Below are 12,343 nucleotides of genomic sequence, written 5' to 3' on the forward strand. Positions count from 1 at the left end.
TCTCAGGGTTGTTTTCAACGGAGAATGAGATAGTAAATGAATTATGTAAGGCATGGCACGAGTGTAAGCAATTTGTTAGTGTTGTAATAAAGACCACAGAGTATTTTATAGAAGTCTAGATCTTGATGATCGCGGCTCTGTTTTCTAATCTTCACAATTAGGGGAGAAACAGAACTTTTTTGTGACATGTACCGAAAATAATCGATCATTTTATTAAACTTTTCCTCTTGTCAGGGAAAACACTGCTTGGCCTTGGCCTAAAGCAGGAAATAGTACAGTCATGTGTGACTAGCATTCCCCTCCTTTCATTGTAAAGGTATTTATGAAGGTTGTGGTTCAGAAATTGTATGTGGTGCCTTTTAGTGAATTCTAGTAAAATTTTAATATTTAATGATGTGGTTTTGATATTGAAAAGCTTACTACTTAAGACACTTCAGTCACCCAAGATTGCATAAAAGTAAGGTGAGCACCCTGCCTGGTGTGGCCCAGTGGTTGAGCATTGGCCCGTGCACCTAAGGGTTACGGGTTTGATTCCTGGTCAAGGGGACGTACCTGGATTGCAGATTTGATCCCTGGCCCCATTTAGGGCACATGTGGAGGCAGCCAGTGTGTCTCTTTGTCATTGATGTTTCTCGCTCTTCTCCCTCTCTCTCTTCCTCTCCCTCTCCCTTCCTTCCACTCTGTAAAAATCAATGCAAAGAATATCCTCAGGTGAGGATTAACAAAAAAAAAAAAAATCAACAACAACAAAAAATGTATGCTGTGTGGCTAGAATTTATTGCCTTCAAGACAGGTATTTAGAAAGTTTTACCTTTGCTTTAAAGTAGTAGGATCAAGCAATAAGATCTGGATGCAAGAAACTTTGGCTATGTCTAGACTTGCAAAAGGAGAAAAAAACTGATAGTCCCTGTGTTGAAACCAAAAATATGTTCACCTTTAATTTAGAATAGTGAGTCTTGGAGAGGCGTGTGTTCTAGACTATCTTGATAATTGCTTTAATAGTCCACTTGACTTTGGGGAAAATTCAGAGAGAAGAGAGAAAAGTTCTCTACTCTGGCTTGCACATTAGAATTACTTGAGGAACTCTAGAAAAATCTCAGTGCGTGGGAATTTTGATTCAATTATTCTGGGGTAAGGCTGAGACACTGAGATTTTTTTCAAGCTCCAGGTCGAGAAACCATAAGCTCATTGAATTACTGCATCGGTGATTAAAAACTTTTCAGTTTATATGCAGTGTCCGTAGTTTGTTTCCAACAGTTAAAAATTTCTTTATAGGCTGGAAATGAAAATATCAAATTTAAAGTGTAAATATTGTTCATTTGCAAGCTGATAGGAAATATTCCAGATTTATTTGCATTTAAAGATCTTCAGTTTTCATTTGACATATTTATAGGTGTATTTCTACAAAAAGGCAGGGATATTCTATGATCACATTTAGTAAGCCATATTAACACATGAAAATTTCATATTTTTCTTTTAAATTTTCCATGAGAGTATTTTTAAATGGTTAACAAACATTACTTCTCCAAGTGCACCTGTAAAAACTATAATTACTATCCTTGTTTCTTTAAGTATATTTTCTGTATTAGTACTTAGTTCCTGGTCAGTGCTTTTTGTCTTTGGAACGCAAACTATTTCTGGATTTTACTCATTTGCTTGACGCGTGTAGGACTCTGTTATTTCTATTTTTCAGCCACATAAAACTGAGGTGTGGAGAAGTGGCCAGGTCTGAGCCTGCAGTGTAGTGCTGTGGAGATAGTTGATGTCTGTGAGGAAGGGGTTACAGGACCTGACAAGTGACCAGCAGGCCAACTGATCAGTTTAACCCCAAATGACAACTGAATATTCCTGAGACTGCCTTCCCAGAAAATAGGGATATCTACACCTCCGTTTAAGTTCTGGAGTTCTCATTTACATAACAATGCCATACGATTTGTAAAATCACGCTCAGATGTTTCCTCGTAGCTCATTGAACCCGGCAGTAGCAGTATGATCCGATTATTCACCAGCATCTGCAGCAGAGTTCTCTCTGGGGTGTTTTCTGCCTGTAGAACTTTAAGGTGCTCCAGAGCCTTTATTTGGTAAATCCAGGTCCCGGTGCTTTATGTGGTGTGCTTCATCCTTGGGTGAGCCCATTGCAGTCTCAGCCAGTGGAGCATGCAGATAGACAGGGAGACATTTGCCTAAGTTGGACACAAGTGCCTGTACCATATTTTTGTTTATTGTTCACAGTTGGAACCCCAAACAGACAACAACCCCCAATTTCCCTTATATGCTCCCAGCGAACTGCTGTCTCACGCAAGAGAAATAAAAAGAAAAAAGTGCCCCCAAAGACTGTTGACCCTCTTACTGTGAAGCAGAAGCCCAGTGCGTTAGAGACCGAGAAGAAGACAGGTGTGGCCTCAGAGCAGTCGGCCCTCCAGGCAGCTGAGCGCACTTCCACGGGGGAGAACCACGTCCTAGGATTTGGCATTGTTCTGGAATCACCTTCCTCTGATGTAAGTTGATGTTTTCTGGCTGCTGACACTAATGTGATATAACTGTTAGGAATTTTCTCAAATACTACGCTTTTCCCTTAACTCATGCTGCCCAGGCAAACTGGAAAATCTTGCAGAACACACGTGGGAAAGAGGAAAGGAAGATGATGAATAATTTCCTTGCCTAGAATTTTCTCTTCAGAAAATCTTATGCCTTATTTATTTAAACATGTTTTCATTCTTTATCTCTGAAAGAAGGGTGAGGGAGTAATCTACTCACTAATTTCTTTAACATTTTTTTGAAGTGGCCATTTTCAATTTCCTCAGTGTAGAGCTAAAAGAACATAATTAAATCCTTTGCAGATGGGCATAAATGAACCAAACCTTACAGATAAGGTCACACCTTTCTAGAAACACAAACTAACAATAAAAAAGGAGCAGTAGTGCTAATTCTATTTTATAGATGCAAGCTACACTGCTAATTAGGCTGCAGTGCCATGCCATTTACTCTGTGTAATGATAGGTTAATGCTCTGCAAAGGTTTTCTATTTTAATAACATAGTCAGCATATTGTTGCAAGTCCAAAATGTTGGATGACATCTGAGATATCTGACTTACCATTTTATATTCAATGACCATAAACTAATTTTGTTAATAGTGTGCTACATGTGCAATTACATACCCTTTTCATAATATCTAAGAACATTGGTGTTTCCAACCCCAACTTGTTGGGAGAGTTCTTAAAATAAACAAGAGTGAGTGATCTATTATTATCAGATTGCATAGGATGAGAGTCCTGCTGAGAACTCCCACAGGCCTATATGGGATTGGAGTTTGGTCCTACCTTTTAAGTAAGGAGTAAATTGCTGTTTTTAGAAAGTGTTCTCTTTCACATTGCACAGGAAGACAGTTTGCTAGCATGTATCCATGTTGGGTCTTAACAAAGGGGGGCAACAAAATCATCTTGTGACTGTTTTAGAGTAGAAAATCATTCAAACTTTTATTCAGTCCTCAGTGTCGAAGGTTTTTTGTTTTAGTTTTTTGTTTATGAACACATGCTATAATTGTTAAGAAGTTTTTCTAGATTAAAACTTAATTTTAAAATGTCATTAATGATGATAATGTTTTACTCTGGACCAGTCAGCTCCTTTGATTAGAGCGTATTGTTTTGAAACTAAAGCTCTGATCAAAACCCATGTGGATCACATATTTGGAAACAGAGGTACATTATTCCATAACAAAATATATTCAGTCATAAGAAGTTTTCTTAATACCTTTATTTTTTAGTATTCTTTTCTGATAGGCTTTGATGTATCAAGAGCAATCATTTAACTTGTATAAATCATCCCCTAATGCTAATAACTGAACCTTCATCTTTTTTAATTTTTATGCTGCAGATGTACTTCAGAGATAAATTGAGGACTAGCTGATAAAGGCCTTATGTACATTAGTGAAATCGAGTTTTTATCTTTATCAGTATTATAATTTTATTTACATGCCAAATAAATATAATTTGCTTTTTATTTATAATTATTTTTTTGCTAACAAGAGAAATTAAATTGAATAATGCACATTTAGAATTGTCCATGGAAACTTAGGTGTTTATTACCTTGATGAAAGAATAACATACTTGTAAAGAAAAGCAAAATTATTTATATATACACTAGAGGCCCCGTGCACAAATTTGTGCGCAGGTGGGGTCCCTCAGGGTGGCCTGTGGGGATCGGGCCAAAACCCACAGTCCAACACCGCCTACAGCTCCTACCTGCCGCTCCCACTCATCTCGGCCCTACTGCACCTGCCACAAGCTCACGCCCAATCAGTCCTGATCTGGAGAGGTTCGCACCACCGCAGTAGCGCTCACCAGCCATGAGCCCTGCGTCTTGTGCCCTCCCGAGGGGAGTGGCTCTCCGACTTCCCCTGAGGGGTCCCGGATTGCGAGAGGGTGCAGGCCAGGCCAAGGGACCCCACCAGTGCATGATCGGGGCCAGGGAAGGATGTGGGAGGTTGGCCAGCTGGAGAGGGACCATGGGAGGGCTTCAGGGCGTGTCCGGCCCATCTTGTTCAGTCCCAGTCAGCTGGATTCCAGCAGCAAGCTAACCTACCGGTCCGAGTGTCTGCCCCCTGGTGGTCAGTGCACATTAGAGTGACTGGTCAACTCTCTGCCCCTCTAGTGGTCAGTGCATGTCAGAGCAAGCGGTTGAGTGGCCTTTAGCAAATCATTAGCATATTACACTTTGATTGGTTGAACAGTCAAGAGGTCACTGGACGACCAGACATTTAGCATATTAGGCTTTTACTTTATAGGATATTATATTTATATGTTCTAATATATAAATATATATAAAAATATATATATTTTTTAATATATAAATATATATAAAATATATATATATTTTAGAGTCCCAGTGCACAACATTTGTGCATTGGCGGGGGGAGAGGGGTCCCTCAGCCTGGCCTGTGCCCTCTCGCAATCCAGGACCCCTCAGGAGGTGTCTGGCTCCCGGCTTAGGCCCACTCCCCACCTAAGCCAGCAGGCAGACATCCCCCGAGGGGTCCTTAGCACTGCCTCGGAGGCGGGAGGGGCTCCCGCCACCACCAGTGCACTCGCCAGCTGTGAGCCCAGCTTCTCTGGCTGAGCGGCGCTCCCCCTGTGGGAGCACACTGACCACCAGGGGGCAGCTCCTGCGTTAAGCGTCTGCCCCCTGGTGGCCAGTGCATGTCATAGTGAACGGTCATTCTGCTATTTGGTCAATTGGCATATTAGCTTTTTATTATATAGTATGGAATACATTATCCAGCTGATAAGCCATTGTTCAACAGAAATGCACTGCACCTGTGCAGTGAGTCCCATTGGTGGATAAAGAAATTCTGTCCACAGGTAGCGCTCAATGGCATTCATGGGGCTGGGCTGTACTTCGAAGTCCCTGGTGGAGGAGATTGACTCCCTTTGGTGTTGGGACCATCCATGCTAAGGCATCCAAACTTAGTACCTTTTAGTCTTATTATTTCTTAGCCATGAACCTTTTAAAATTTGGTGGAAGTCCAGAGGAAAAAACAAAATCTATAATAATCTTAAAGGAATCTTCCTATAAAACAGATCGGAGAAAATATAATTAGATATATATATAAGTGGGTGGGAAGTGTGTATTTGAAGATGGACTCTGAAAAGTACCCAGCATTGGGAGAAGTAGATCTAAAGTTGTAGGATTGGGCAAGTGGTAGCAGATAATGATATAAAAGTAGGGCAGGGCCAGATAGTGAAGGACATATAATGTCTTGCCAATGCCCTTGGTCTTACTCTTATGGGAACTAGAGAACTATTGCAAGTTTCAAGTAGAGAAATAATCATACCTGTGTTTTAGAATGGAAAGTGGAACAACGTTGTGGATGGAGAGAAGATACTAGACACAAAGAGACCAGAGGCAGATAATTACAGTCAGCCAGGCAAGATTGGGAGGGTCAGTACACAAGCAGTGAGCCTGAAGAGAAAACATGAGAGACATTTAGGAGGTACCCAACTTGGTAACGCAGTAGGAAGTAACCTCCAGTTTCTATCTTGGAAAACTGGGTTGCTAACTAGATGGTCCTGACTTCTTTAACTGAGATAGGAAAAGAAAGCAGAAGCAGCCTTCAACTCTGGATGGGAAGTAAAAGTTGGGAGCACAGGAGAAAAATTAAAGTTAGAAGCAATGAAATATGACACAAAACCTATGCTTTATTACCTTTTTAAGTGTAAAAAATACTGTACATTTTTAAAAATTCACAATGCATTAAGTTATCTTTTTTATGCTGTGACTAAATTTTAGAGTCACCAAAATACAAATTTGTATCTCTATGCACAAACACAAACCTAAGCACACATGTGGGGCCATAGATGGTTGCAGGTAGAACACTGATAATGATTATCTGTGTTCAAAGGTAGAAAAAATGGTGAGCTCTAATCACAGCCAACTGCAGTGTCAATGCCTCAGTCTTGGAAACACTAAATGATACAGAGTATGTGGGAAAATCCTATTGCTGTGCCTTGCATATAAAAGGTACTTAGTAAATGTTACTTAGTCTACAGGTGATGAAACATCTGCATTTGCATTAAGCATAATATCCTATCTAATAAAGAGTGAATATGCTAATTGACCCTCACGCCGTCGCAAAATGGCAGCACCCACAGCCAATAAGGAGGGAATATGCTAATTGCCTGCCACACCCTCAAAGATGGCAGCGCCCACGGCCACAAGATGGTGGTGCCCAGTTCCCTCAGCCCTGCCAGGGCAGCAGGCATGCAGCAAGGCCGGGCCCGACCCCAGGCGGGCCTGGCCACTCCACGTACCTGCCTCTGGAGACCCCCAGTCCCCTCAGCCCCCAATTTGCCCAGGGCCTGTCCGAGGTGCAGGCAAGCCTCAGATGTCGGCTGCCCAGCCGCCCAGGGCTGCCTGAGGCTCAGGTAACCAGGGCTGGCTGCGGCTTGCACTGCCGGCAGTGGCAGCAGCAGAGGTGTGATGGGGCGTCGCCTTCCCCTGATCGCTGGGTCGCCTCCCACCCCTGAGGGCTCCTGGACTGTGAGAGGGGGCAGGCTGGGCTGAGGGACCGCCCCTTCCAGTGCATAAATTTTCATGCACTGGGCCTCTAGTATAAAATAAACGTATGGCCGAAACTGGTTTGGCTCAGTGGATAGAATGTCGGCCTGCGGACTGAAAGGTCCCAGGTTCGATTCCGGTCAAGGGCATGTACCTTGGTTGCAGGCACATCCCCAGTAGGAGATGTGCAGGAGGCAGCTGATCATGTTTCTCTCTCATCGATGTTTCTAACTCTCTCTCTCCCTTCCTCCCTGTAAAAAATCAATAAAATATATTTTTAAAAAAATAAAATAAAATAAACATATGAAACTTTGGGTTTAGGACTTGGCTTTAATTTAGAACTCTCCCCTCAATTTAACTCCCATTTTCTCTTCTTTCCTTGTTATTGCCCTCTCTCCCTACCCCCCAATCCCCAAAGGCCCCAGTATAATTTCAACAGCCCTTTCTTCTAGAACTTTGTATACTGGTTTGTAATATTTGTTTACTATCCTTTGCTAAATAATTTCTCACATTTCTCCCTCACTCTGAGGCATGATTATTATAGATAAGGACACCATGTCATAAATGACTTGAAGCACAAGTTCACACACCCAGAGGGGTGGAGCTGGTTCTCAAACCCTGGTCTGCAGTGAGCCCTTATCTGAGTGAGACTCAGGCACCTGTCTAGCACATTTCTTGTACATGCCTGCCGGGGTCCAGCCCCAGCGGGTCCAGGGGTCCCCAAAGGTGTGGACGGAGTCGGCGAAGAAGGAATGACACGGAGACAGCGTTCAGTTGATCAGCAGCCTAGCCAGGATCTCCAGCCAAGTTCTGGTCTGGATCTCCAGAGAGGTTCTGCTTTGGATCTCCAGCCAGGTTCTGTCCAGGTCCAGCCAGGTTCAGTCACCAGATTCTAGTCAGGTTCTCTTGCCATGTTCTATAGTCAGGTTCAGTCCAGGATCTTTTGCCATGTTCTCTCCAGTGAAGTTCTTCTGTCTCCAGGCTCCGGGTAGGTTCTGTCTTCTGAATTCTGTCTCATGAGTTCTGTGTTCTAAATTCTGTGTGTCTCTGTCTTGTTACAACTGTATTTATACCAGTTGATTTAATCCTATCAATCTCTATTACAAAGGTTAGGGCGTTTCTTATCTCCATTCCAGGGAGAAAAGATTATGTAGTTTAAGCATGATTGTTCGTAGTTAAAGGGATTAATTACCCGCCTGGCACTTAGTTGAGGGGTTTTATTCCCTTCCCTAACTTCAGGGGAAAATCCCTACCTGGGGATTCAACCTTTCTGGGAGAGGTGACCTTGGTTAAAACACAGTGCCAAGAAGGTGAGCAAACATATTAAGAACCGTATGCCATATATGCCAGGTCCCTTGAAACAGCAAGGATGGACCGGCTCCCGGCAAATTCCCCCTTTTTTATTTTTTAAAAGCAAGCATTAAAAAGAAAAACCTGAAACGCTCTCTTGTATCCATTTTAAGAGTAGGATTGGCGCTTTCTGCTATTACCTGAGTCCTGATCTATCACCCCAGGGAGAGCTTGCCAATCCTGCACTTTTCCGGGGTGGAAAGGCTGCAGTGGGGTTAAGGATAAGGCTCCTTGGGCCTACCTTCTCCCATGCCTCTACATTTACCTTTCCGGCACCTTTCCTTCCTCAGAAAAGCATGGACGTATTTCTTGTATAAAATGTTCTGTCTGACTGGGAGTAACCTTAATTCCTCTGCTAGCAAGCATATATGTTAAAAGATCAATTCAGAGTCTTTTTTCTTTAGACTCAGTATGGCACATCTTCTTAATCTAAAGATCAATACAGAGTCTTCTTTCTTTGGACTCAGTATGGCACATCTTCTCAATCTAAGGATCAATACAGAGTCTTCTTTCTTTGGACTCAGTATGGCACATCTTCTCAATCTAAGTTCTGTACTATCCACCTTCTTACCCTACTTATCCTCTATAGGGGGGTCTGTAGCACCCTGGTGGAGTCCTATCCGTCCCGAGTGTGGGGGTTTTCAAAGGGGGGGGGGGCGGCTTTACCTAAGGGAATCCTGTTCCAGGGATTCCCAAAGGTGTGGACGGAGTCGGCGAAGACTATCCACCCTCTTCCTACGGTGGAGTCCTATCCGTCCCGAGTGTGGGGTTCTCAATGGGGGGGCTTACCTAAGGGAATCCTGTTCCAGGGGTTCCCAAAGGTGTGGACGAAGTCAGCGAAGACTATCCACCCTCTTCTTACGGTGGAGTCCGATCCGTCCCGAGTGCAGGGCGCTTACCTAGGGGTCCCTGTTCGGGCGCCATATGCCGGGGTCCAGCCCCAGCGGGTCCAGGGGTCCCCAAAGGTGTGGACGGAGTCGGCGAAGAAGGAATGACACGGAGACAGCGTTCAGTTGATCAGCAGCCTAGCCAGGATCTCCAGCCAAGTTCTGGTCTGGATCTCCAGAGAGGTTCTGCTTTGGATCTCCAGCCAGGTTCTGTCCAGGTCCAGCCAGGTTCAGTCACCAGATTCTAGTCAGGTTCTCTTGCCATGTTCTATAGTCAGGTTCAGTCCAGGATCTTTTGCCATGTTCTCTCCAGTGAAGTTCTTCTGTCTCCAGGCTCCGGGTAGGTTCTGTCTTCTGAATTCTGTCTCATGAGTTCTGTGTTCTAAATTCTGTGTGTCTCTGTCTTGTTACAACTGTATTTATACCAGTTGATTTAATCCTATCAATCTCTATTACAAAGGTTAGGGCGTTTCTTATCTCCATTCCAGGGAGAAAAGATTATGTAGTTTAAGCATGATTGTTCGTAGTTAAAGGGATTAATTACCCGCCTGGCACTTAGTTGAGGGGTTTTATTCCCTTCCCTAACTTCAGGGGAAAATCCCTACCTGGGGATTCAACCTTTCTGGGAGAGGTGACCTTGGTTAAAACACAGTGCCAAGAAGGTGAGCAAACATATTAAGAACCATATGCCATATATGCCAGGTCCCTTGAAACAGCAAGGATGGACCGGCTCCCGGCACATGCCCAACACTTAGTAGCTGTTCACGGGATGATTGCTACACAAAGGGGAACTGGAATGTTAGACTACAACTGTGATTCTCTTTACTTAGGAATTTCTGGGTAGGAGAACTTAATGGTTAAGGGTACAGGCTCTGAGATCAGGCTACCTGGGCTAGAAGCTCAGCTGTGTGACCCTGAGCAAGCACACCTACCCTCGCCTTCCTCAGCTTTCAATCCATAAAATGGGGATAGTGATAGTGCTGACCTCTTAGAGTTGGCCTCTTGGGAGAGTTAAATGAAGTAATCTATGTAAAATTCTTTGAACAGTACTTGGTAAATTTCAAGCACCCAGTAAATACTGATTCTTTTTAAACTTTAGCAGTCCTAGCTAAGTATCTTTAGAGGGATGAATATAAATATTTATTAAGTAAATTTATGTTTACATATAAATGAACAAATATACATGAACAAATTGTGTGTTTTTTAAATGAATGGCCAGAAATGTTTCTCTTTGGGGGCAGGATTATGTAACCCATATTAATTAGCACATTAAACAAAATTGAAACCTATATTACACCAACACAAAAGCAGAAACCCCAAACCAAATTTTAGATTTAAGTACAATATTATTTTTTGACACATGTACAACCCAATAATCTAGTGGTATTCAGACAAGACAGTTGTGACTTTTTTACAGTTCCTGTTTTTTCCTACTTAGTTGATATATTGGTTTGTGATTTTTAGGGCAGATGTGCATGGCTCATGTTTGTTTCATTGTTGTTGCTTCTTGTTTGGCTAGTTTTTTGGCTTTGGTGAAACACTAAGATCAGTTTTTTTTAAAATACTATTAAATTTTTTTAAAAAAACATTTTTCTATTTTTTTAATAACTATGAATATTTTCCAGCAAATCCTAAATTACACAAGAGGGTGCAGGCTGGGCTGAGGGACCCCCCTCCCCGCCGTACATGAATTTCGTGCACTGGGCCACTAATTATTAAATAATTTAAAATGCATTGGTGCTTTCAACCGAAGTGGCTTCTGAATTCAGAATCTGTTTTCTTAATTTCTTTTTAGCACAATAAATAAAGCAATTCACTGGGAACTAGTAAAGCAAATCAACCAGGCAAGCTGTTTTTAAATTTATTAATTGATACATTGAATTAAGGCAGTATATGCTTGTTAGTGTAAGTTCCAGCCTAGACTGCCTAGGTTCAAATCCTTACCTCATTACATATTAGTTAAGTAATTTTTATAAGTAACCTAATGTCTCTAAACTTTAGTTTTTGCATCTGAAAGTTGGGGATAATAATAGTAGCCACTTCATAGGCTGAGAGTTAAGTTAGAAAACCCATGGGATGTGTGTTACTAGGGCCTGGAATATAGTAAGTAGCAAATAGTAAGCCAGTCTGAAACTGGCTACCTGTTTTTTACATAGAGACACAAACTATTGTGTCTAATTTATTAATTTACAATTGAAAATCTGGGGCCAGTGCCCACTCTGAATATTCATACACTTCTGTTTACTCTTTTCACCTATGATCACATATAGCTTTTTACATATCTTACTAAAATTTGGTATTGATAATCCTATATAATAACGAGGAAATGTGCAAATTAACCCTCATGCCCTCACAAAATGGCTGCCTACGACCAGGCTGGCAGGGCGGTTAGTGAGGGACGACCAAACGACTGAACAAGCAGGCTGCATGGGGCGACCAGGCCTGCAGGGGGGTTAGTTAGGGATGACCAAACAACTAAACAAGCAGGCTGCGTGGGGTGACCAGACTAGCAGGGGGTTTAGTGAGGGAAGACCAAACGACTGAACAGCAGGCTGAGTGGGGCAACCAGGCCAGCGGGGGTGGGGAGAGGGGGGCGTAAGGGGTGGCCAGGCCAGCAGGAGGGGCAGTTGGGGGTGACCAGACTGGCGTGGGGGCCAGTATGGGGCAACCAGGCCGGCAGAGGGGGGCAGTTGGGGGCAACCAGGTCGGCGGTGGGGGGGGGGGGGTGGAGACAGTAAGAGGCAACCAGGCCAGCTGCGGGGGTCGGGGGGCAGTAGGGGCGACGAGGCCGGCGGGGGGAGTTGCAGTTGGGGGTGATTAGGTGGCGGGGGGGCAGTGAGGGGTGACTAGACTGGTGGGGGGGCAGTTGGGTGTGACCAGGCCAGTGGGGGGACAGTTAGGAGTAACCAGGCCGGCAGGGAGGGGGCAGTTGGGGGCAACCTGGCTGGCAGCAGGGGGCAGTTAGGGGCGACCAGGCTGGCAGGGGGGACAGTTAGGGGTGATCAGGCCAGCACACAGAGGCAGTGAGGGGCAATCAGGCTGGCACACAGAA

The 12,343-nt window shown here is 43.6% G+C and overlaps 1 protein-coding gene across 17 annotated transcripts in view; it reads left to right on the plus strand.

Annotated features, from left to right (window-relative positions):
* The window catches only part of BEND7 (BEN domain containing 7), an 83,393-nt gene that overhangs the window by 29,311 nt on the left and 41,739 nt on the right, over positions 1-12,343 (plus strand). For all 17 annotated transcript variants that reach the window (XM_059710986.1, XM_059710973.1, XM_059711014.1 and 14 more), the window contains one exon: positions 2,233-2,498. In XM_059710986.1, the coding sequence (XP_059566969.1) occupies positions 2,233-2,498 (266 nt within the window). The remainder of the gene's footprint in view (positions 1-2,232; positions 2,499-12,343) is intronic.

Source organism: Myotis daubentonii, chromosome 1 (genome assembly GCF_963259705.1).
Source record: "Myotis daubentonii chromosome 1, mMyoDau2.1, whole genome shotgun sequence".
Taxonomy (NCBI): Eukaryota; Metazoa; Chordata; class Mammalia; order Chiroptera; family Vespertilionidae; genus Myotis; species Myotis daubentonii.